The sequence below is a fragment of the Coenobita brevimanus genome, chromosome 69 (assembly GCF_032717465.1).
Source record: "Coenobita brevimanus isolate Jiangsu-jjx chromosome 69, ASM3271746v2, whole genome shotgun sequence".
NCBI classification, from domain to species: domain Eukaryota; kingdom Metazoa; phylum Arthropoda; class Malacostraca; order Decapoda; family Coenobitidae; genus Coenobita; species Coenobita brevimanus.
The window spans coordinates 21,968,741-21,996,513 of record NC_137022.1 but is presented as its reverse complement, the minus strand read 5'-3'; the positions used below and the strand labels follow the sequence as shown (position 1 = coordinate 21,996,513).

Here is a 27,773-nt window from a genome sequence, read left to right as displayed (position 1 = left end):
GTGATGATGAGGGGACTTAGTTTTTTCTATTTATTAGTCAGTCCCAATTTTCACCTAGAATACGACCCTCTGTACATGTGAGAGTGGGGGAGGGCTTGAAATTTTCTCACTCCCAATCTTCACCTAGAATACGACCCAGTGTAGGTGCCAGAATGAGGAGCTTACCAGGACAGCTTGGTTTCGTGGATGAAGAAGCACCCGCCAGCCACGTCTATGAAGGGGAGAGTGCAGGTTGTGGTGGTGGCTGTGGTTTTTGTTGTGAAGTTGGGGGCGTCTGTGGCAGCGGAGGTCTCGGTTGTATCTGACATGAAGTCGACGGGTACCAGGTGAGTTGGGTTACCTGGCAGAGAGGGTGAAACGTAAGAATTGTTGTGAGTAACTTTTCCTTCAAACAATTTCCCCGGGATCGTGCTTATAAGGTGAAACATAAATTTTTTTTATCTTTTCCTTCAAACAATTTCCCCTGGATCGTGTTCATTAGGCGATGTCGGTGAATATGGCGACGGCAGCGTCTTTATGAATTAGTTTACCTGGAGAAGGGAGTAAAACACAGCAGGTTTATGAATGATTTTTTACGGTACTTTGAACAATTTCTTCCAAACCCTAGGGTAATACAGAGTCCCGCAAGATTTTTGAGAAACTTCAGGAGCTTTTTCTAGGGCTCCTTTTGTGTAAAGATCGCTGTAACAAGGTGGGTCCAATTCTCAGCAGCTACAGAGGTTCTATTAGTGATGACTTTATGGTATTAATTATGAAATTATGAGCTCGACCATTTTTGCCCGTAAGATCATCTGTAACTGTAGCTCCAAAGCAACTGAGAATTGGACCCATGTTGATATAACAATATTTACTCAAAATTAGTCGTAGAATAACTTCCATACGTTCCTCAAATATTTCGCGGCACACCCTGTAGTGATAAAATGATGTCCTTGGATACCGCGTGGCGACATCCAGGTGACTTGATTGGCAAAATACAAGTACATTTGCAGGCAATTTTTACTTCGAATAATTTCCTAGCCTGTGGTCACATTCACGCAGGATTTTAACTAAGTTTTCCGAAGGGCACGTCTTCATAGCAGTTAAAAAGGTATTAAAAATCGTATTTTTTGTAGTAATTTTCACGTCATTAACTCCATCATCCGGTGACGTGTATCCTGCTATCGTCGGACAGTTATATTCAGCTTATATAAGACTTCGAACTGGAGTGGTTAGATTTAGCCTTCAGTAACCCTAGCACTACAGGAGATCATCTGGAGTTTGCATGAATAAAACAGATAATGTGTCGAACTGCAGGGTGTTATCATTCTAGTATGGTTATGGAATGCTTATACCCTTTTTACTCTAAACTGGCCTAAAACTGTCATCCTTCCACACTTAAAGCTGAGTTATAGCAATAATTAACACTAGAATGTGGTGCTAGTCACAAAGAAGTGCGATGTAAAGGACGTAGAGCCATACTATTGCCTTATTCTGCCAGTGAGCTCCTGGAGATAAACTGGAAAGGAAGAAAATTGGGTCAAATGAAGGTAAAAGGATTATATTGTGATTCTTTTACTTTAACTTGGCCCAGGTTTTCTTCCTTTTGCAGTTTATATCACGTATGTACCTTCAGAAAAAGACAGTTATGGTTTTGAATCCTTGCCATGGCACTTCTTTGTGCCCATGATCATATTTTAGCGTTAACCATTACTATAACTCAATATGCAAGATAGAGAGACGGTAATTTTAGGCCAGGCTAGAGTGCAAAGGCTATACCTGTTGTGACTGGTGAGAAACGTGTAACTGAAATATCTACTGATTACAAGCGAGGGCGAAGCCGTGAGTCTCTCGTCAAGTAGTGGCATTTTCACACATATGAAAGGCATGACCTAGTCCGGCTCGACCCGGCCCGACCATAACGCTTTTGAGAAGATTATATATCACAAACCACAGGGTAGATCACTGCGTGGTTTGCACAATATGATAGCCCTATTCTTTATTTGTTTTTGGTAGGTTTTACCACACCCAGGCGGTGCACGTGGCATATGACACACGCCAAGTGTAGCATGTCGAAAATCTTCAAAAGAGGGCCACAGTCCAGACAGTTTGTCGTAAATGCATGAAACTTGGTAGGTAGATAGCTATCAATATACTCTAGGCATCCTCGGGGCGTAAGGCGACATTTCAGTGCTTTCAGATTTAAATGGCCTCTCTCGTACCTCGTCGACAAAGGCGTTTTACTGGTGATAAACGTGTAACTGAATATCTTACATGCACCATCAGCTCAAGAAACTTAAGACCTTTTTTTCTTTTCCTTCTTCCTCTGTTCATTTCTGGTTAAAAAACAAAACAAAAACCAACTGTAGAATGCTGTAGTACCTTTAGACTCATCTTAAACGTGAACCCACTAGACTGAAGGCTTAAGTTACCCGTCTCCTTCAGTCCACCATCCTCCTTGCTTGGGACAGGGAAGCAATTGGTGCATGTGTGTATAGCCAGGCAGGTGAGTCGCTTGGATAGTATCGGTGCCACCATATAAAGGCGTTTCCCTCCAGCACTATAGTCCATATATTCTGATCTGACAAAAATCTCCAACTCCTTTCAGCTCACCTGATGGATAAACGTAGTCAGACTGAAGGAGAAATTTTGACTAGTAACCAAGGAGGCTCATTTCTACCTCATAACTAAAGCTCATCTGATTTCACGTAGCAAGGACTTGTAACGTAACCTGTAAGAGTTGCACAGTTCCCTCAGATGAAAACAAACCGAGTTATAGTATTGTAGGTGACAGTAAGAATCCGAATGCTTAGAAAATGGCATGCTGAAATCGATTGTTCTCCAAATTTTATCCCGGCGTTTAGATGGTGGCGACTATCATCCACTCACTTGATGTAGTGCTGCCTACTTCTTCTTTAGCCTTTATCATTCTTTTTCTGTGCCTGCCCTCCTCTCTTCCTATTTCTACCATCTTTCCTGTCATTTCTTAATGCTTTTCTTTCCTTTACAGGTGGCTTTACATTGAGTGACAAGTCAAATGGTTTCCTGTAAGCCAAGAAACCATATACAAAGCTGGGTGGTAACCATATAACCAAATCACACGTACTCCTTACGTGTCAACAAGTGGGTTGGTGGAGGGTTAGTGTCCCTCTCTGTAAAACAAATAACTCAAAGTCAAATGGCCACCCCTTGCGGGATTATGGCGTCTGGCAATAGATAGAATAGATAGTTTCCGATCGAGTATTTTGCATTTGGGGGCTTCATTTCAGGTGGTACAGGAGGCTTCGGTGCACTTCTAACTCGGCGATTCATTTTGCCTATTACATCTAATATTTTCTTGGGCGTCATTTATCTATCTATCTATCTATATACCTAGGCTGCTTCCCCCAAGGAAAGGGAGGTAGCCGAGACAGGACGACACACTCCCCGTTTACTCATCCATTCAAACACATTCATTCGCATCTTAGCCCCAAAGGGGAGAACGGACAGATCCTCACCGCACCACACCGCACAAGGGTCAACTGCGCAATGCAATCAGTGACATCCGCAGCAGGGCCAGACAGCAGAACTGGTTTACCCCTGCCACATCATAACAGACCCATCCCCTTACCTGCACCTGACCTGACTAGCTGATCAGACCAAATGCGGGAGAATATCCCCTCAGGGTTGCGTCATCACTTATTCATTCACAATTTCTCTCCATTTATTTCTGTCACGCACAACCACTCTTCCTTGCTCAACAGACATCCCTCTCGCCTCCAACACTCTCTTCACACTGTCCATCCATCCTATTCGTGGTCTTCCTCTCAGCCTTACACCTCTCACATCAGATCTAGTTATCTTTTTCACCAATCGCTCATTATCCATTCTCTCCATATGCTCAAACCATCGCAACACCCTCTGCTCAACTCTACCAGCCATCTCCCGAACAACTCCAGTTCTCCTTCGCACTTCATCATTTCGCACCCGATCCACACGCGTCACTCCACACATACTCCTCAGACACCTCATCTCCATTACATTCAAACTTTTCCTCTCTGCTACACCCATATTCCATGTTTCAGCCCCATATAACGCAGTCGGTACCACAACACCCTCATACAGCCTTCTCTTTACATCCATTCTAAGCGAACGACATTTAAACACTTTTTTCATTCTTCCCAGCACCTTTCCTACTTCATTTATTCTAAACTTCACTTCTACATCTATTCTTCCATCCACAGCAACATGTGACCCTAGATATTTAAAACAATCTACCTCCTCAAGCAACTCACCATTCAAAACTATATTCATCCCTCTACCATCTATCAACCTCGTACACTTCATCACTTTACTCTTATTCTCATTTACTTTCAATTTCCTCCTTTCACACACCCTTCCAAACTCCTCTACCAACTGTCTCAATCTCTCCTCTGAATCAGTCACCAGTGTAGTATCATCTGCAAACAGCAGCTGCTTCATATTCCACTCTCCACCATCAACATTCACCAGACTCAGACCTCCACCTAAAACTCTTGCATTCACCTCCCTTACAACACCATCCATGTAAATATTAACAACCAAGGCGACATCACACATCCTTGTCGCAGCCCCACTCTCACGGGAAACCAATCACTCACAGCATTTCCCACTCTTACACACGCTCTACTATTTACATAAAAACTTTTCACCCCTTTAAGTAACCTACCATCAAGTCCATACAATCTTAAAACAGTCCACAAAGCCTCCCTATCAATTCTATCATACGCTTTCTCTAAATCAATAAATGCCCAAAATACATTCTTGCCTTTCGTTAAATACTTTTCACACACTTGTCTCACAGCAAACACCTGATCAACGCATCCCCTCCCTCTCCTAAAGCCAAACTGCTCATCACCAATCACTCCCTCTGTACCCTCTCTAACTCTCATAATTAACACTCTACCATACACCTTACCTACAACACTCAACAGACTTATACCCCTAAAGCTAGTACATTCATACTTATCACCCTTGCCTTTATACAACGGGACCACACAAGCACTTGCCCAGTCAATTGGCACCATACCTTTCTCAAAGCACACATTCAACAATCTTACTAACCAGTCAACAATAGTCACTCCATCACCCTTCAGGCATTCCACAGCACACCCATCCATACCTGCAGCTTTCCCTGTTTTCATCTCCTTTACTGCCTTCTCCACTTCCTCCTTCGTGATCAAAGAATCATTTAACTCTCCCAACACATTTATTCCTTGCACCATTCCATCCGCCACAATCTCAGCCACCCTTTCCTCCTCTACATTTAACAATCTTTCAAAATACTCTGCCCATCTCTTCCTTACTGCATCCATTTCAATTAACATCCTTCCATCCTCTGATTTTACTCGTTCTTCCTTCCAAGACTCTCCCTTTCGCACCCTTTTCACCTCCTTCCAAAACATTTTCGCATTCTGTTGAAAATTCTCTGTCAGCCACCTACCACACCTCTCATCTGCTGCCACTTTAGCATCACGCACAGCCCTTCTCGCTCTATTCCTCTTTTCCTTATACCTTTCATATGACATCTCATCTTTCCTCTGCAGCCACACTTCATATGCACGTCTCTTCTCAGCCACAGCCATATTTACTTCCTCGCACCACCATTCACTTCCTTTTCTTACACCACCAACCACACGTCTCACACCACACACCTCTTCTGCATGCCCCACCACAGCACTCAAACAACTGCCATTCCTCCTCCACGCTGCCATTTTCCCGATCTTTCACTGCGTTCCACTCATCTTTCAATTTCTCCTGATACTTTATCTTTTTCTCTCTTTTATCCAACTCACTCACTTTCAAAACCTCCCTGCCACACCTAACCCTCCTAGCTCTCACCCATCTCTTACCTACTCTTAACTTTCCCTCCACCAGGTAGTGGTCAGACATACCTCCACCCTCCCCTCTCAGAACTCTCATATCCAACAATCTTCCTCTTACATTCCTAGACACAACCACATAGTCCATCAAAGCTCTATCAACAACCCTTCCACCCTCCTGTCTCACCAATGTATACTTATAAATATCTTTCTTCTCAAACAGCGTATTCCCAATCACCATCTCTCGCTCAACACACATCGCTATCATTTGTTCCCCATTTTCATTTCTTCCAGGCACACCATGCATACCAACTACGCCTTCAACTGCTACATTTCCCACTCTAGCATTCAGATCTCCCATCATTACCACATTCACATTCGCTCCAAAACTCTGCAGACACTCATCAACATCATTCCAGAAAGACTCCCTCTCTTGTTCATCCCTTTCACTACCAGGCCCATATGCACTCACAAACACCCACAACTCACGTTCAAATTTCGCTTTCACCCACATCAGTCTCGATGACACCTCCTTCCATTCAATCACACATTGCTGTACTTCCGGACTCACTAACAAGGCCACACCTTCTCTTGCCCTTCCTCTATCAACACCTGACAATCTTCCATTCACACTTCCAAACATAGATTCCCCCTTCCCTTTCATCTTCGTTTCACTCAAAGCTAACACATCCAACTTTCTTCTCACAAACATAGTCCCAATCTCCTCCCTTTTAGCTTCAATCGTACTACATCCACGCACATTCATAGACCCAATCTTCAGGGTACGGGGATAACTCCATCCCCCATCCCTTTCTCTGGCCTGTCTCTTTTTAGGAACTAAAAAACAGAGGAGGGGGTCCCTAGTCCCCTCACCCCGCCCCTTTTAGTCGCCTTTTACGACACGCAGGGAATACGGTGGCAGTATTCTTCCTAACACAACCTGGCCGCAGAGTAGTAGTACCACCCCATAGTGCGGCCAGGTTGTGTCCCCCCCCCCCCCGCTTCCATCAACAACATACAAGAGGGAATAGTGGTGCAATATACAGAATAAATTGTTAAGGAAGAGGTGTTACGAAGACACCAAAGCCACAAAGAATAAGACCCTGTGTCCGATTTCCTATTCACTTTGACTACTCACATTACTCTAACTTGGCTTAAAACTGCCATCTCTCCATCTAGAATGCTGAGCTGTAACAGTAGATTAACACTGGAGTATGATACTAGTCAAGAAGAAGTGCTTTGGACAGAATGGAGCCACAGTATAACTACACGAAATAAGCTGCAGAAGCATGAAAGACTAGGATAAGTTAAAATGAAAGACCTACGCCTTGCAGTGAGCTGGATAAGTCGCTAAGGAAGAGGTGTTATGAAGGCCCCATCGCCACTTAGAATACGAGGTCCTGACACTTACCTGAGCAGAAAGACAGGTAAGCCAGGGTGTAAAGGAAGGCGTGAAGCAGAGACATGATGCTTAGCCAAGAACGGAGGAGAACGGAGTGAGAGAGTGTTTAGAAGCTTTACCTTTATACGTGTATGTGCACATGTGCAGTCAACGCCATGCACAGGTGCCAGATTTGCTAGACAATCGTATGTTCGTTGTTGTTGGTGGTGGTGGTGGTGCTATTGCTGCTGCTGCTACTGCTACTACTACTGATTATTATTATTATTATTATTTTTTATTATTATTATTACAGTATTTAATTGTTATCATCATCATCATTGTTATTATATTTATTGGTCTCTCTCTCTCTCTCTCTCTCTCTCTCTCTCTCTCTCTCTCTCTCTCTCTCTCTCTCTCTCTCTCTCTCTCTCTCCTGACAGGTTTTGTAGGTTTCCATTTTTATTTCCATATAAAATACTGTTTACTGTCTACCCCAGTTGAGGACATACTTTTTTTTTCCCCAGGACAGGTTAAATGCGGCTTACTTTTCCCCAGGACAGGTTAAATGCAGCTTACTTTTCCCCAGGACAGGTTAAATGCAGCTTACTTTTCCCCAGGACAGGTTAAATGCAGCTTACTTTTCCCCAGGACAGGTTAAATGCAGCTTACTTTTCCCCAGGACAGGTTAAATGCAGCTTACTTTTCCCCAGGACAGGTTAAATGCAGCTTACTTTTCCCCAGGACAGGTTAAATGCAGCTTACTTTTCCCCAGGACAGGTTAAATGCAGCTTACTGTTTTTTTAAGGACACTGCAATGTGTACGTGTCCTGCCTGGGTACTGTCAGCTGGTGTTGAGATAAGCAAATCTTGTGTAACCCTGCTTTCACACACACACACACACACACACACACACACACACACATATCGCTCGCCGGCACAGTGGTAACGCTCTCGCTTAGCATCTACGAAGACGGGGGTTCGCGCCTTGCTCGGGATGCGAAAAGTTTCACTGACGAAGCGAGTGGTTGCTGTCCTCCCTGAGCAAGAGGATGGGTGTGTGCGTGCGTGAAGGTCAGGGCTTTGCCCTTAGATCGGACTATATGAGCTCTCAGCTCTCTTCCGGGAGGGTAAAGTACTGATGATCACAACTATCACGTGATCCTGACCGACCTGGTGAATTACGCACACACACACACACACACACACACACAACACGCAAATTTTCACTGGGCATTAGGCAGAGATACATCACTGTCCAGATATATCGAAACATATTAACAATGGTAATGATGATGATGATTATATTATTATTATTATTATTATTATTATTATTATTATTGTTATTATTATCATCCTGAAGCTGCAATCTTGTCCCAGCAAGCAAAAAAAAAAAAAAAGTGTGAAACTCTGAAGGCGCTCTTTGTTGTCAGAGATAACGCGGATTCAGTCCTGAGACAGGCCCAGCAAGTGTTCAGTAATATCAAAGTGATGGCATGTGTAGGTGTGTGGCACATTAGAAAAGATTACTGGGACTAAGTGGCTAGGCTGTCAAATCGATGCCCAGACTCACATACATAGTACATACATACAAACATGCATATATATATATACATACGTAAATGAAGTACACGACCACCAAAGGAAAACAAATCGAGGAGGCAGTATGACAGAAAAATTCAGTATTTCTCAAGCGGGCCAGACTGGTGGACTCAGTTTGTTTGCCTCTTGTCACTGTTCTCCCAGCAGTAAAATTAGGGACCTGGATGTAACACTGACTACTGCAGATCGTAGTTTTGTGGAAGAATGGGACTTAGCAAGACTGATTATTTTAGCGACCCCTTGTTCAGTCTACAGCCATTAATCTAAGCTTTCTTCCCACTTTTCTTTTTCCTTGTTATGAATGAAAAATTTGATGGTTAGAGGAGTGACCTGCTGTTCGATAGCAAGCGAGTTCGATACTGCGCTGGGGAAGGGAGCAGTTTGATTATTTGAACATTATTACAACGGCCATTACTGATCATCGGAAAGATCCAACAACACCACCGTTAATACCGCACGCCAGAATGGACAGCGGATGTTAGAGCCGAAGTGGTGACATGTGAAGGTGTGCGTTAGGTTGGAGTACTCTTGGACATCGAGGAATTTACAATGGTCGGTTTGTTTTCATCTGATCACATCCCTAACACTTTCCAGATCATTGATAGCCAAGTGCAGCTTAAGACAGCCAGTTTGCTGTAACATTCCTCACCCCAAGTTCTTCCATGCACTTCTTTCCGCTCATCACGGGCAAATGTGTCACTTCGAAATTTAAGGAATTAATTTTGCATTGCCTTTATGTGTGTTGTGCACGAGCTACTTCACGGAAGTATTATTTGTCAAAAATTTTACCTCATGAAAATGAATATATAGTTCTCTCTCCAGTTATTCCAGACACTTAAAAACTTCCCCCTAGCTCTCCTGAAATATACAGTATGGTTCCTCAGGGTGCCATGGTTTACAATTTAAGAAGCACTGATCTAGTCTACGTCCAGAGTTGCGCAAAGAAAAGTTAAGTAGTGAAATGATACTGTAATGTATTGTGCCGAGATAAGGCAGGGAAAACGTCATATTTTATTAAGGCCACCTTGCCTGATTCCCACGACACGATAGGTAACGCAGATGCACATACATATCCATAATTCATTGAAACACACGCACATTGACACACATTAACGCACAAACATAAAAGCATTAACATAAGCATACATTTGAAAACACACACACACACACACACACACACACACACACACACACACACACACACACACACACACACACACTTTCGCCAGAGGATATCACCATTTCCCAAAGCCTGTCTGTTCTGTAATTCATTTCATATGAGTTGCAGATACAAGCATATAAAAGTACATGTAATTACGTATGAGAAGCAACATATGAGAAGTGTCTTGAATTTGTTTGCTTATTTGCCTCTCTAGTAGTTTTTTTTTTTTTTTTTTTTTTTTTTTTGCTGGTGGGGGATTTGTTTCTTAGTTTAAATGTCTAGTAGTGAAGGAGTGAGACACAATCTCCATTAACTTATTTAGTGCGATTATAATTTCTCTTGTTTCTGCTACTGCCATTTTTTACAGTGAAATTATCCCTCTCAGTGAAAGAGCTTATACAGCACTTATATCTCATGCGCTGCCACATACACATTAAAAACAGTCGTTCAAAATATTCAATCCATTTTAGTTTCACTTCATCAAAGTCTGTTACAACTTTTCCATTCACTCCCCATGCTGCATCATTCATTCGTTCTCTTATTCTTTTAACACCATTTACATCCTTCCAGAACACACTCTTACTCACCCCGAAATTCATCAATATCCCTTCCTCCCCACACTCGTCTTATTTTGCACTCCTCTTTAAATACCATATTTTAGCCTTGACTACCTCCCATTTCCTCCTCCCACTCTTGCACGATCCCTCCTTGAGAGTATTGTCCAGAGAATGTTTATTTTTTCAGTACGATGATATATAGATTTTATTCGTGCTACTGCCAAACTATTTTTTCAGCTTAGAATGGGCCTATTGTAGTGAAGGGTTCAATTTACATCAGAATTGTTGAGAGAGAGAGAGAGAGAGAGAGAGAGAGAGAGAGAGAGAGAGGGAGAGAGAGAGAGAGAGAGAGTCTCAACTTTTTTTCACATTGAGAATAAATACATTGTACTGAAAGGATTAGGGCAATATGGTAATGCTCTGATCAGCTGAGTGATAAAATGAAGGAATCAGTATTAACTACGTAAAATCTCGGACTGTTGACTGATAAAAGGCATTAATGTTGTGGAGATATTACAGTAGAGGCCTAGAACCCAGATTTCCTGATTTAAAAAAAAATATATCACATAAGGCCGCCTTCAGCTACACGCCCAAGGGATCAGCCTCCGCATCCACCTATTTTTCATCACAGGCCCATTCTGACATTGCCCAATTTCCCCCTTTGAGTCTATTTTTTCCATAATTCTATATTCCCAAAGGACCAATTTTCCCCATGGATCTTTCTGACATGAATCTTTTTTCTCCCCATGAGGAAACACCGAATCTCAAAGTGGATTTATCTTCTTCAATGGACCTATATCCCATGAACCTACCTTTACCCACTGGACTTATATTTCCATTTTCGCCCATTTCCCTAAAGGACTTAGTTCCCTATGGACCTGTTTCCTCACATGTACCTATTCCAACCATGAGTCCATGGATCTATTCCCCAATGTGCCTAGCCTATATTCCCCGATCCAACCACCCACCAAACTATATAACCTACCTACCCACTCACCCAGTGTTGTCTGTCCCAGTATTGACATGATGACTAAGCAAGTTCACACACACACACACACACACACACACACACACACAGTGGGAGTCACAGATAGCAGACGTGCGACGTCGGCGCTCCAAACCAGCACGGCCAGTGGCATTACCTAAATTAGTATCTTTATATGAGTCAAGCTCTGTACCAGGTTAGACTAAATGATTTTTCATTATTAAAAGAAAAAAAATAAGAAGTTTAAACAAGACTTGTTCAAACAGAAAAGAGAACCAAGAGGCGAAAGAATGCACTCAGTCAGCTGAGGTTTGTTTAGACTACAGCTGCACGGGGTATGTAAGTACATGTACTCTGTGCTTTTAGTATTGCAAAATGGACACATACTTTAGTAAAGCAAATTTGGAAAAGAAAAGGGATAAAGGTAGAAAGCAAGATGATGATTTCTACCAAGAACTGGTTGAAGTGGAGACGCACAATAGACTGGTTGAACGTGTACACAAACTAGAAATGGCTTTCAAAAATGAAATTGATGAAATAAAGAAGCAGATGCACTTGCAAAAGGAAGAAATAGAAAAACTAGGAAGGGAGGCCAACAAGAAAGACACAACCATCAGTGAACTAACAGTGGAATTGAGTACACTTAGGAAGAAAATGAGTGATATGGCAAGTACACTAGTCAATCACGAGAGTGTTATGGAAGAGTTCAAAAATGATACAGAGACAATTAGGCAAGTAAGCAGCCTGATAGACCAAAGCAGTGATATTGAGGAGAAGATAACACAGGTGAATGAAGCTGTGCAAAGCTACAAAAATGATGTGGAAACCACGTATGCTGAAATGGTGAAAGTAAAGAAAGACTTAGAAACAAGGGTGAAGGAAAAAAGCATTAAACAGGAAGTGAAAAGAATAATCCAAAACAATCCAAAGTTAGTCAGAGATTCAGTAGATATAAACAAATCTATAGTAATCACTGGTATAGAAGAGGAAGAAGTAAAAAACAAGATCACAAGAGACAAAAAGGAGATGGCAAATGTAATGAGCTTACTGAAAGAGTATCAGAGGAAATCTGTAGTAAAGACATAGATGAACACAAAAGGTTAGGGAAATACGAGAAAAGCAAGACAAGACCTCTAAAGGTGACTTTCCAGAGTGTAAACACTGTGGAGGAGATACTAAAAAATGCAAAGAATCTTATGGAAAAAGAGGAGTTCAAAAATGTATGGATAAAAAGATGCCTAACACAAGAGGAACTGGAATTACTGAAAGAGAAAAGGGAGGAAGCAAAAACAAAAAATGAGGGAAGATCAGAAGAGGAGAAGAACAAATTTTTTTTTACAAAGTAATAGGATTGCAGGTACGAAAGTGGTACATAAACAGGATGGAATAAAAAGGAGGAAGGTAGTAAAACCATGTCATGACAAGTATATAAACAAGATAAAGTTGATGTACTCAAATGTGGATGGAATGGTATCTAAATTACTAGAGATGAATGATTATGTCAGAGAAAATGAACCACAAATAATATGCCTAACTGAAACAAAATTAACACCAAGGATATCCAATGACATACTAAACTTAGAGGAATACAATATATGGAGAAGAGACAGAAATTTAAAAAAAAAGGAGGAAGAATTATAATATTAACTAAGAAAAATCTGAAAGTCAATGAAATAAAACTAGATATACCATCACAAGTAGAACTGATTGCAGTAGAGATCAACACATTCTGAAGGGAAAGTAATTGTAGCCAATTTGTACATGCCACCCAGATCAAACACATGGGAAAGAGATGAATATGAGGACCTGGCAGAGAGTACAATTCAGAGTTTAAGATCAATACTACATAAAATGGAAGAGAAATCGGAAAGAATTATATTAACTGGAGATTTTAATACAAATATAAATTGAAATACTCTAGATATAATTAGCCAAGAAAGCTGTTGGGACCAAAAGCTCCTGGATCTCGTGCAAGAGTTTTTCCTAACGCAACATGTGAGGGAAACCACCAGAAAAAGAGGACTCGATGTACCTTCAGTGCTAGATCTAATATTTACTAGGCAAGAGAATGATATTGACAGTTTAATATATCACCCTCCACTCGGCAAAAGCATTCATGCAGTACTAAATTACAACTTCAGGATAGCATATGAGATAGTTAACAGCAATGAAAGTTACAAAAAGAGCCTAAACTATAAAAAGGGAAATTATCAAGACCTAAAGAAGTATTTCTTAGAAGTTGAATGGGAAAATGAGCTTAGAGGACAAGATTTAAATGCTGTATATAAAAAATTCTGTGAATTTTATGAAATAGGAGTCCAGAAGTACATCCCACAGCACAAAGAAGCAGATAAGAAAATACAGAAATGGTTCAATACAGAATGTAAAAAATCAAAAGAAAGAAGAGATTTGTTGTGTAATAGATACAGAAGACACAATAGTGAAAGGGCGTATAATAATTACAAACAGGCAAGAAACGATTATACAAGAATAAGGAGGGAAGCCCAAAAACGGTTTGAGGAGGATATAATAAATTAAAGTAGTGATCAACCTAAGCTGTTTTACAGCTACATCAGAAGCAAAACCAAAGTAAAAGATATAATACAATCCATTACGGACGAGGGAATCACTTATACGCAAGAGAAAGATATTTGTGAAGCACTAAATAAGAATTTCCAATTAGTTTTTACAAAAGAAAAAATTTTTGAAAGGGACTATGTGGAACATGCATGTCCACACATACTACCAGATATACAAATAGCAGAAAAAGTAATACAGGAGGAGTTAAGTAAATTAGACAGAGGAAAAGCAAGTGGTCCTGATGAAATTTCATGTTGGGTACTACGAGAATGTGCAAAGGAGTTAAGTAAACCATTATTTATAATTTTCAAGAAATCCTTGAGTCAAGGTAAACTACCTGATATTTGGAAGAAAGCAAATATCGTCCCCTTATTGAAAAAAGGAAATAGACAAAATCCACTCAACTACCGACCAGTATCACTGACCAGTGTTGTATGCAAGGTATTAGAAAAGCTTATAAGAAAAGCTTGGGTAAATCATCTAGAAGAACACAGTATGATAAAAGAAGGACAGTTTGGTTTCAGAAAAGGAAAATCATGTGTTACTAATCTGTTGAGCTACTATGACAAAGTAACAAACACAATACAGGAAAGAGAAGGATGGGTGGACAGTATCTATTTAGATTTCAAGAAAGCTTTTGACACAGAACCACACCAAAGACTTTTATGGAAACTGTACCGTCAAGGAGGAATTCGAGGCAAACTGTTTTGTTGGATGCAAGATTTTCTCATAAAAAGAGAAATGAGAACAGTACTAAGAGGAAACTACTCATCATGGAAAGAAGTGACTAGTGGAGTACCACAGGGTTCAGTGCTGGCACCAATCATGTTTTTAGTGTATATAAATGATATAAACAGTAACACTGGAAATGAGAGCTATCTGAATATGTTTGCAGATGATGCAAAAATACAAAGGAGAATTACTAACACAGACTCTTGTAAAGAGCTGCAAGAAGAATTAAATAAACTTCATGAATGGAGTAATACATGGCAAATGGAATTCAATGTGGACAAGTGTCATGTAATCAAGTTTGGTAAAAGTGGAAAAAGACCTGATTGGGATTATAAGTTAGGAAATAAAACCCTACACACATCAAAAAGGGAGAAGAACCTAGGTGTGATTATCAATAACAAACTATTTCCGGCTGACCACATCAGCGAGAAGGTACGGAACATGTATACACTGCTTGCAAATATGAGAATAGCATTCACATACATAAATGAAGACATGCTAAGAAGGATAATAACATCATTCATTAGACCAGCCCTGGAATATGCATCAGTAGTCTGGAGTCCTCATCTCAAAAAACACACAGACAAGATAGAAAAAGTTCAAAGGGCCCCTACAAGATGGATACCAAGCTTAAGGGACCTAAGCTACGAAGAAAGACTAAATAAACTAAATCTACCAACACTACAGGAGAGAAGGAAAAGAGGCGACATGATAATGCTATATAAGTGCATATCAGGGAAGGAGAAAATAGACATAAATGATTACTTAACATATAGAGAAGCATCAGCAAGAGGACACTGCAAAAAACTGCATAAGAAGAGAGGTGATAAAGACGTAAGGAAATTCAGTTTCCCAAACAGAGCAATTGATCAATGGAATGCACTACCGAATGAAATAGTGTGTGCCAAAACAATTCACAAATTTAAGGATATGTACGATAAATATGGTTTAAGACACAGGACAGTACGAGCTTGACTCATTCCTGTAAAGATACAATTAGGTAAGAAGAATTTGGTAAGAACAGACACACACACACAGGTGGGTAAGGTCACAAGAGAATTAATGGTATGGATTAAACGAATTACAACACCTCGTCACAACTCAGCTGTTTTATTCAGCTTAGGAGTAACATTCGTGAGTGAGGGCATCAGAATAACTCTCATTTATCCCAAAGATTATTTTATTCAGCTCGGAAATAAAATCTGGTTATGAAATGATTAGGTTAATGTAGAGGAACTTAAAATTGTTGACAGATAAAACGCATCGCATTAGAACAATTAAGTGTAACGAAGTATCCAAAGGTACCGTGGTTGTCAGGGTTGTTGAATGAGTATCCCGGGTACTAGTAGAGCAAACCCATGGCCATTGCCTCCCCTGTCACCCAGTGCCAGCTTCCCTCCTGTCCTTCATCAAATCCACCGGGCCAGTGAGCAACATTCCCGTCTGCAGACAAAAAATAATTGAATAAATCAGTAATAACCAGTGATCATATTCCTGTTGATTTAGTCTTTTTCCTTAGTCTTTTACTTACCATATTACATCCAGTTATTTATACCTCTTCGTATGTAGCACGTTTGTGTACAACGAAAGAGCTATATTCTTGTTCATTTAGGCTTCATAGCACCTCATCTTATTCTCCTGTATGCCACTGATCCAAAGTGTTTCATTATCATGTCTGATTATAATAAGATACAACAGTGTGCCAAGGTGTAGACTAATGTGCAGGGTAGATCATAAAGGACTGGAGGTAGAGCATTGCCACTGAAGGTCACGGTATTTTCCTGAAGGTAAATATGAGAGAGAGAGAGAGAGAGAGAGACTCACACTCCACGAGGATGTGTTGCCAGAAGTGTGAGTGCTGGTTACAATCGGCCACTGTTGCCGGGTCGGCAGTGAAGTCCGTCCCGCTCATACCTTGGCAGTGATGGCGGGCGTCGTGCCTGGTGGGTTAGGAAAATGTCAAGACAGAGGCCCGAATAACAACAGATCGGTGCACTTTGAAATGGAAACGGAGCCACCTGGCGCAGAGAGGCTCATGACGTTACGTGGCGAATGACTGTGGCGGTGGGACTGCATCTCCCTCCAGCCACGGTTGATGTGTTACCATGGTCACTATTTACTCTGATCCTGCATTTAGTTCAGCATAAAAGATGGCTGCATACGTTTTTGATGGCTCCATAATTAAATAAATATATCCAGCTCCTTGATTTTGCCTATTTTTTATTATATGCAGACCTCCAAGCTAAAGGTATAAATAATATAATCTCTGCTCTGATACCTATTTTTTTCTCATCAGTCAATGAAGTAATATCTTTTCTCGGATTCCTAGCACATGAATTCAAAGTGCACTGACCTGGTTTTGTTGACTGTGAGGACGACACACACAAAAACAAAGTGTACTCTCACCTCATCATCGCATTATTTTCAGTCAGATTTAACTCCTTCACTCCTAAAACGTTATATTTTACTTTGCTTGCCTTCACTAAATGACTGTATTCAGCTCAGTGCAGACGTTTCGAACAGGAAGGATTAGACAAACCTTTCACCTACAGAGGTCCCTCCTATCTTAAAACTGTTTATCTGCTGGTGGCCTGGGTAAAATATAAAATAAGGTATCGACTTGACAGACTCCAGGAAACTCATTCTGAGAACATTACGGTAAGATCGTTTCCACCATAGAACAAGAGGGAAAGTAATGTCAAATGCATGTTCACAGACTTCACACACACCATTAAGATCACACTCATCAGGACTACAACACAGTGAAGATGCATGTTCCCTCAGCAAAGGAAAAAGAGGCTTCCCCATCATATTTGCCGTCTTGTCAAGCTCGAGGAATGAAAATAAGTCGATCCCTCAAAGAAAAAATATATATATATGAAAGAATTCATATACGAAATACCTAACTATTGACAGATTAGTAACATCCTCGTTTTCCTGTAGTACTTTGAAAAAATTACGTATAAAATCAGTGCTATTGTGCAGTATTATCCGTAAAGTATTATTTGATATGTAAAGCCGGTAAGCATCAGAGGACTGCTAAGCTAACCATGCCATCCTGGTGTCGTGGAAGTAGTAGCAGCCATTAGCCACGGCGATGAAGGGTGGGGAGAATTGCGTGGCTGCCTGGTTTGGTGCCTCGGTGATCTGGCCTGAGAGGGGAGGAGGATTACTACGCCACACACGCATGTTATTTTGATTTTTCACACTAACAACACTACGCACACGCAGTTTAAGACACGCCGTACGATTTCACATCATATATTTACACCAGGTATTATTCACCTTGTTTTCCATCGCATAATTTAAACATATGGACAAATTTCACATTAATGTATTACTGGCCGGCGGGGGAAAGGAGGATTACCACACTACAAAGACGCAATCTGTTTTGAGTGAGAATTTTACACTGCACAGGGTGGCCCGTACATAACGTTCTCCTTCCTGTTCAATGTTTATCCTGCATCATTTATTCACTTCCTGATCCCGCTGCCAAAACCAGCCCACACCAGCAGACTGAGCCGTCTCCGCGAAACACAAGATTGCCTGGTGAATTTCTAGTGAAGGGCTATTAACGGGACACCCTGTACATTTTGCACCAATTATTGTACACCATATATTTTCCATCATATAATTTACTCCATATTCTTGACACGCACGGGCACATTTGGCGCCCATGTAAGTACTGTCATTGTTATGCTAGGTGTTTTTTGGTCGACTTCTCGTCCTAAGAACACTAGCTACTGAGCGGGGTCCTCTTTCGAGACCTGAACTAGAACACACAACAGGAGGGAAAGGGCATAAAAACTCGGCAGACCAATCTTATACATATATTGTCTTAATTCCAATTCCCTTACAATATGCAGCAAATGTATACAATGTAGGTTATATGGACAGTGTCAGGCTTTTGGTACACAATAATTACTGCACACAGTACATACAAGGGTAATCACCATCAGTCAATAATATTCACTAATAGCACACAGGAGTTATTGGCACAGTTTATATACTCCTTCCCGTACAGTCCTAGTGTACCACTCATTACTTTCAGACTTAGGTAATTCTCACTGTACATTAGAGGTGTCACTGTGATGGGTATGAACACTGTCAGACTTCACTGTACCACTGATGTGAATAAGCCATACAATACAGACACTGTCAGTCCTTGTTCTGTAGGGAGTCACTGTTATTACACTAGTGGGCTTCTTGGGATGCTGAAACTTGGGCTTAATCAGAGGTGGCACCCAGGCATAGGGGGCTGGTCCTCGGGCGTGCCCTCCCGTAGGGGACACGGGACTACTGCAGGAGGTGAGGTAGCCCGGGTGTGATCACGGTCCGGGGTGCAGGGAGGCCCTTCCATAGTGAGGCCTCGACTTGACAGGTGGCCCTCAGGAATGGGACCAAACAAGGCCAGGAGTCGCACCTGCCACCGTCTGCTCCTGGCGGAGGGTCGTCAGCGGGATGGGCTCCGGAGGTCCCGCCCCGGGGTCCTGGGTGCGTCCCTGGGTGGCTGGGTGCTGCAGTCACCACTGGGCTGGACCGCCCTCAGGAGCGGCCTGCTGTGTCCCTTCAGGGTGGCGTCCGTCAGTGCTGGGTGTCGTCCAGGGGCGACTCGTAGGGTGTGGACTCTCTCTCCCCGGATTGCGCCCTGCCAACACTCCTCAAAGGGCAACTCCTCCTGGGGACCACACCTATGGGGAGAGCGAGAAGGGCGTCCTGCACGGCCTCTGGGTGGTGGGTGGGCCGCGCCAGGGACTTCCTCCGACGGGGAAGCCCTAGGGACTGCGGACGAAGGGCGTACAGTGGCCAACCCTTCATCGACGTGGACAGTGGCCGACGTCACGGTTCCACAGATCCTGAGGGCAGCAGCAGAAGGGCGTACAGTGGCTGCCTCTTCCCCGGTATGGACAGTGGCCGATACCACGGTGCCACTCCCGAAGGAGGTGAGGGCAGATGAAGGGCATACAGTAGTCGCTCCTTCCCCGACGTGGACAGTGGCTGACGTCGCGGTTCTGCCTTTCCCTGGCTTGCCAGCCAACGTGCGTACAGTGACAGCCACCGCGGGGCTGGTTCCAGGTATGGCTGCAGCAGAAGGGCGTACAGTGGCCGCTCCTTCCCTGGTATGGACAGTGGCCGATACCGCGGTGCTGCAGGGGGCAACAGCTGAAGGTCGTAGTGTAGCCGATCCTTCCCCGGTATGGACAGTGACCAATGCTGCGGTGCTACTTGGGACTACCTGTGGACAAGTCCCACCCCGATCCTGGCTAGGGCTGGCCCGGTTGAGCTGTAGTTGACTGGGACTTTAGTTGTCGTTGGCCGTGTTGAGGGTAAGAGGGGCGTAGAGCCGTGGTGCACCTGGGCCCGTATTGCTCGGACCTGGCACGCTCTCTACCTGCCTCTCCGTGGTCTCCTTCGGGGGTGAGGGTAGGGCCGTGGCTCCATCCAAGGGTGGGAGTCTCCACGGTGGTGTGGATTTCAGTCATACTGATAGAACACACTAAACAGGCATGTTGTTTTATACCGACACATTTGCTGTCATATTAAATGACCAAATCAGTCCTATCCACTCAGTTTTTTTTTAACTGAGGAGAAGATGCACTTGACAGGTTTTGGTGATGATTGGCTGAATGCAGCATTTCCGAATAACATCGCTGTATATCAGATGATTACCAGTTTCGATTCAAATTACCGGTAATTATTTGAAATACAATGATGTTATTCAGGTACGTTGCATTCAGCCAGTCATCACTAACCTGTCAAGTGCATCTTCGCCTCGATTAACAAAAAAAAAAAAAAAATGAGTCTACTGTAGATAGGTCGTGTAGAGTCCTTTACACCAGACTATGTTGCTGTCACAAGTTTCAACATATTGGAGGACTGGGAACATCGACCTCTTTCTTGACTCTTTAGTTAGTAGAAAAACATCGTACGTGGTGCACATCAAACTCCCCAGCTTACTTCCTGTTGGTAGTGGGGTGCTGAATTCTGTGTTTGTTGGGTGAGGCCCATCCCAACATATCTATAGTGAACATGTTTCGGGGGTATGAAGCTTCCTCACATACCCATTGTAAACTCGTGTGGGGGATATGATGCTTCCCCACATACCCATTGTAAACTCGTGTGGAGGGTGTGATGCTTCCCCACATACATCCAGGGAACTTCTGTTGGGATATGACAATTTCACACACACCTGTAAAGAACTCGTACGTACATGTAGTGTGATCCTAGTACATCTGGCTCTCTGTTACCTTGTTTTTGTTTTTTTCCTGGAGGGAACGAACTTGCTGGCTTCTGGTCTTTGGTTCCTTCTTTCTTACATTAAAGAAGAAAAAAAAGGAAGAAAACATATTTTGTAGACCGAAGTTGTTCGATTTTCCCAATGATGGCCAATGTAAGTCTTCAAGAATTTTAGGTCACAATGACAGTCCATAGTAATTTTGTCAATATTCTTCCATGTTAGTGATAAAATAGAGGACTATTTATTATTCTAAGAGAGCATATTAATTGATGTTCTTCGGTTCGTGAAATATAGACAAGAGTTAGTTTTAAAATTTGGCTGTACTTACTTTCGAAAAATAAGTTCTCCAAAATTTAGCTGATATTTTTACTCATGGGGTTTACAGAATCATTTTATCTGTGGTGTTCTTGGCCACTTCACGGTTAGGACGTAATTTTGGCTTTATTTTCGCTTTTGGCTTAATTTTACTCAGCTGTGGAAAGGATTTTTGAAGTGGAAGGGTTAGCTATGCCTTCCATAAAATCCTCCATCGTGACATGTTTCTTCTTCAGCGTAATGCAGTCGTCTGGGAGCACCAAAAACAAAATGCAAGTCGTCACTGGCGTAAAAGGGTTGAGAAACACCTACGTCTGTCCATGAATTGTGAACCATTAAGATCAAAACAAAATATTATAGCAAAAGGTCAATGTGAGTGGTGACATAACAGCATAAGGTCTGGGAGTGGTCAATGACAACACAAGGTAGCACGAGTGGTCACATAACAGCATAAGGTCAGTACGAGTGGTCACATGGCAACATAAAGTAGAAAGAGTGGTCAGATAATAGCATAAGGTCAGTACGAGTGGTCAATGACAACACAAGGTAGCACGAGTGGTCACAAAACAGCATAAGGTCAGTACGAGTGGTCACATAACAGCATAAGGTCAGTACGAGTGGTCACATAACAGCATAAGGTCAGTACGAGTGGTCACATAACAGCACAAGGTCATTAAGGGCGGTCACATAACAGCATTAGGTCAGTACGAGTGGTCGCGTAACAGCATAGTGTCAATGCGAGTGGTCACATAACACCAAGACAGGATACATGGGAAAGTTTAAGACCTGTCGAGGTGAACAGATTATATACTGTACACTGTTCACTTTAACTCGGACTAAAATTGCTGTCTTTCTATCTTTAATGCTGACCTGTAACAAGATATTAACAGTTAAATATGTTGCTAGTCTCGAAGATGTGCTATGAAAAGGACACACAACTGTAGCATTGCCCTATTCTGCCACTGAATGAACAGTGGGAAATTTTCCTATGTATGAAAGAAGGAACCAAAGGCCAGGAGCCCGCAAGATTGTTCTCTCCAAGAAAAAACAAAAACAAGAAGTCGGAGAGCCAAATTCAAGATCTGTTCATTTCGAGATACCTGGACACAATGCGTTTCAATGACTGGAGATCATAGGCAGTAGGAAATACAGAGGGAGACAGTTCCAGAGTTGACCTGTTGTATACATGAAGGAGTGGGAGTAACGGTTAGAGATGGATAGCAAAGGATGAGAGTTTGTTGCTAGACGGATGCTATGCACCAGCTGTAAGCGGTGGAGGGATGCAAGCAGACAGTTCAGAGGAGCAGTGACCATTAAAGTAGCGATAGAAAAGAGATAAAGATGCAACAGTGTGGCGAAGAGACAGATGTTGAAGGGAACCAGTAAGAGCCGAAAAGCCTTTGACTTCACTTTGTTGAGAAGAGCTGTATGTGAGGAGCCTCCCCACACATAAGAGTTATACTCTACATAGGGGTGAATAAAATCATTGTGTAAAGGCAACAACTGCTCAGGGGTAATGAAGACACAGAGTCGGCTTAGTACACCTAATCTCTTGGAAGCAGATTTCATAAGAGAGGTAATATGATATTTTCAAGGTAAATCCAATGAGAATGAAAATCCACGTATGTTTGAAGATGATGCAAGATTGAGCTGGATATTGTTAAAAATTAGAAGATACCATACTCGTGCAGAAGATTTTATCGGGTTGATAGATGTAAGAACTGAGTTTTTGATGCATTAAAAACAACAAGATTACTTTTACCCTAATCAGATATATGAGCCAAGTCAGACATTAGGTGTGCCATAGCCTTGTTTGTTGAAATAGCTGCTGAGGTGAACGCTGCGGGAAGCGAATGGAAAGGTGAAGGGTGGAGTTATCAGCGCATGAGTGGAAGGTCATTGATGAATAAAAGGAAGAGAGTTGGTGATGGGACAGAGCCCAGAGAACACCACTATTGATAGCTCTAGGAGAAGAACAGTAGCAGTCTACAACAGCAGCTATAGAATGACCATCAAAGAAGCTAGGGATGAAGGCACAGATAGAAGAATAGAAACTGTAAGAGGGTAATTTTGAAATTTAAGATTTATGTCAGACTCGATCGAAAACCTATGAGACGTCAAGTGCAATGGCAAAGCTTTCGCCAAAGTCCCGAAAGGAGGATGACCAGGAGTCTGAAAGGTAGGTGAGAAGATCGCCAGTGGAGCGTCCCTGGCGGAACCCATACTGACGATCTAAAAGAAGGTTGTGATAATTTTTTTATTATTTTGTTAAGAATAGACTCAAAAGCTTTTGAGATACAGGATGTTAAAGCAATTGGGCGATAGCTAGAGGGCTTTGAATGATCACCCTTCTTTGGAACACAATGAATGAGAGCAAACTTCCAACAGTAAGGAAAGATATAAGTTGACAGACATAGGCGAAAGAGCTTAACTAGGCAGGGTGCATGCGCAGAAACACAGACCTTGAGGATAACAGAAGGAACCCAATCAGTCCCATATGCCTTGTTAGTACTGAGGCCAGTGATGGCAGAAAATATATCAGTTGAAGAAAGAGATTGCAAAAGGACAAAAAACTGGGCCAAGTTAAAGTGAATGGACTGTAACAGTAACAGCCAGACTGACCTACACTGGATGCTAGACAAATCAATGCCAGGAGGAGGACCTGAGGAAGAGGCAACATGCTGAGGTATGGAGAGGTAGGGTGAAGTGGTGGTGCCAGGCAGTGTGAGGAAAAAAGTGACTGGTGTCAGATATATATGGGGTTCAGCCGTAGTGGAGACAAGGTCAAACAAGGACTGCCAAAATTGCTACATACATTAATCCCTTGAATCACATGACTTTTTTTCACCTGTTCTTGTCACCTCCAGACGACTTTATTCAGCCTAAAGAGAGGCTTTTCGAATTGTAGGGTTTAGCTATAGCCTTAATAATTTCCTCTCCTAATAGAATTAATTAAGACTGTTGAACAGAATCGTCGGATGGTAGTCTTATATAAAACGATGTCAATGCAGAGAAAGAAAGCCGAAGCCAGAGTGTAAAGAATTCGTAAGATTCAAAGTCAGAAACGCGGGAGCAAGTTTAGTGACGGCCTACAGTACATACACGCAACAGCCACCTTTAGCTTTGAAATGAGTATAGAGGAAGTGGGAAAATGCAGAGAAGGGATTGCTAGAGTCGCCTTAGATAGATGAGTCTCAGTGAAGAAAAAGTGAGGTTTAGAGGAATGGTGTACAACAGAGGGGACACTGGAAGACAAGTAGTGAATGCTGCAGAAATTATTAGAAAATGAGTCAAATGAAAACCTTGGAAATCTCATTTGAAATTCACCGGGAAAGGGGCATGATGATGGGGCATATATGGTCTCCCTGCCTTCCTGGGGACTCCAAGACCGTGAGTTTGGTAGCCATTTTAAAGACTTTGAAATAGGATATCTGGCTGGCCATGTGCGTATAGTATGGTGCAAATAGTAGAGGAAAATGTCTGGGAATATTTGCTGGCTTGCTCTCTAAATCAATGAAGAAGGTTACGAGCTAACTGCTGTGGGCTAGTGAAAGGAAAGCTCCAGCACCAGTTTTCCATCCACCTTGCGAGTACTGTCCCGTTCGAATGGTGCTTAAGTGTGTGTGTGTGTGTGTGTGTGTGTGTGTGTGTGTGTGTGTGTGTGTGTGTGTGTGTGTGTGTGGGGGTGGGTGTGGGTGTGGGTGGGTGTGTGGGTGTGGGTGTGTGGGTGTGGGTGTGGGTGCGTGTGGGTGTGAAAGAGAGAGAGAGAGAGGGGGGCGTATGGAAGTGACTTTTTTTTTTTTTTTTTTTTTTTTTTTATCGGCCAACCAGCCACCTGCTCTGATTCCCACAGTGACAGGATTGTCCTGTCACTGTGGGAAGACGAGAATACACCTCCTTTAGAGTCGCAATATAAATCATCATCATCTTCATTATCATCATCATCATCACCTTCATCATCATCATCATCATCATCATCATCGCCTTCATATTAATCATTATCATCATCACCATCATCATCATTACCAAACCAACGCCACTCAATCTTAATACTCGCACGGTCCTATGACTCACTCTCAGTTGAACAAAATCATCTGGCATTAGCTGGAGCAGAATACACAGAGTTGCCTTGACCATGAGAAAGCTAATGGCACCGGTATCAAAATCCCCAGGACCCAAGGACTAAATCAAATGAACAAAATCGTCTGGCGTTAACTGGACTGCAATACTAGAGTTGTGCCGACGATGAGAGGGGTAATGATAGCAATATGAACTCTCTCTGATCCTATAGCTCCCTCACAGCTTCATGAAATCCTCTGCCTTTAGTTGGAATGGAATAATAGAGTTGCCCCGACTATAAAAAGGTTGATAACAGTACTGACATTCTCTTTCTCTTATAACTTACTCTCATCTAAATAAAATCGACTGGGATTAGCTGGAATAAAGTTTTTGAATTGGCCGCTTACGAATTTTGGACAATACGTGAATTTCATAACATCAACCTTAATGATTTTCGTAGTGTTAGCACAAATCTTGTAAAATAAAAACATTGTGTGAAAATAGCTTTTTGACATTGCGGTATATTATCAGGTCCATGTTAAACAATGTTATGATTCGATTTTGCGTAAATATGGAAAGAATAATGCCGAAAACCGTCCATCTTTTCAGTGTTTGAGAAATAGCCTATTATTTTCCTTATTTACCACTAAATCGAAGCAAAATACTGTTCAGGAAGAAACTATTCACGTCATACCCAAACTACTGAAAACTATTGAAGTAGGTCAATAGTTTCCTGTAGTTATTATGTGAATAGTTTCTTACCTGCTTTGTAATTTTCCTTCAGTAGTGTTGCCCTAGATTCGGGGCTGTTCCATTAAGACTTTGGCCAATTCAGACTGCATCACTGCTCGTTGTTTCATGTCTTGGTCTGATTACAATGTTTTATTACCTATTATTCAGATTTGGTTTTCACTGGATATATGGAGGAATATATGACGAAGATATGCTAAACAACATTAATGGCAGATGCTGTGTGTGTTTAGCTCTTAATTGTTTACAACATTATTCATGTGGATACGAAGCAAATTTTCGAAACGATTCTAATGCCTCTCGACCTGCATTACTGTTGTCACTGCTCACTTCCCTAATAAAAACTTAGACACTGAAGGGGCTCTAACCTTCATATCTTGTCATACAACTTTGAATATGTATGTAATTATGACTACCGACAACACATGACTGACAAACATAATCCTTTCTGACTTCATTACATCAACGTCACAGTTCTGCCGTGTGTTTGGGTGTATGTGTTGTCACGTCGTTATTCAGACTCGCCGTCCAGAAAGGGATGGGGAATGCACAGGCCCATACTCACACCGACCCACACGAACTTTTATGAGTGGCTGTACAGTCAGCGCTGTCGATCCATTCTCTCCTCAAGTGCGAACCCCACGCTCGGTCGACTCAAGCTTCGAACCACCAGTGACGAAGGGGTGGGGGTGGGGGATGTATAGGATGGTAGTTGGGGTGAGGGGGGAGGGAGGGGGGATGTATAGGATGGTAGTGGGGGTGAGGGGGAAGGGAAGGGGGGGATGACGGGTTACGGAGTTTGAGGAGAGTGAATAAAAATAGTCGGATACGAGAAAGAAAGGATTTATAGAGTCCATTATATTAAGTTCACCCATGATTACGTTGAGATAAGCAGTATGATCGACTGTAATATTTTCTGACAATTTATTTTAGTAATTTAGGAGGGAACTGGTGAAAAGAGCTCAATATAAACTTTGCTTACACACACACACACACACACACACACACACACACACACACACACACACACACACACACACACACTGGAAACAGAGAGGTAGGATCAATATTGAAACCCTTCAGTCCGATGCAGCATATTTTATTTGTACCACCTGCAGACGATTTTATGTAACCTAGCCTATAGAGAAAAACCCTGACAGTGGTAAAGTTAATGGAGAATATTTATTACCCTTTATCACAGCTCCAAAATTGAATGAAATAGTCTGGAAGTAGAACGAAAAAAAAAAAAAAACGTAATTAGATGGAATGGATCAAATGTTAGCAGAATGTAAACGGAAATACGAACGCTTATGATGATGATTAATGCAGTCTTATGCGCCAACAAATGCTTAGAAACATTGGTATGCTGTAAATGGCAATGAAAGTATTCCTAGGGTTTTGTTTCTAATTCGCGTGTGTGTGTGTGTGTGTGTGTGTGTGTGTGTGTGTGTGTGTGTGTGTGTGTGTGTGTGAGATGTAATTCATGTGCATGTATATATAATTTGTCAGTCTACATTCATGTGCTTGGATGAGTGTGTGTGTGTGTGTGTGTGAGAGAGAGAGAGAGAGAGAGAGAGATGTAATTCATGTGCATGTATA

General features: G+C 42.1%; 1 protein-coding gene across 1 annotated transcript; it reads right to left on the bottom strand.

Moving 5' to 3' along the window:
• Nucleotides 1-161: 161 nt before the first annotated feature.
• On the bottom strand, nt 162-18,001 carry LOC145406153 (uncharacterized). Its single transcript, XM_080277350.1, has 4 exons — nt 17,862-18,001; nt 16,637-16,752; nt 16,169-16,255; nt 162-340 (listed from the first exon to the last, which is right to left on the bottom strand). Exons 1-4 carry the CDS (start codon nt 17,999-18,001, stop codon nt 162-164), a joined length of 522 nt encoding a protein of 173 aa, XP_080133476.1.
• Between the last annotated feature and the right edge of the window lie 9,772 nt (nt 18,002-27,773).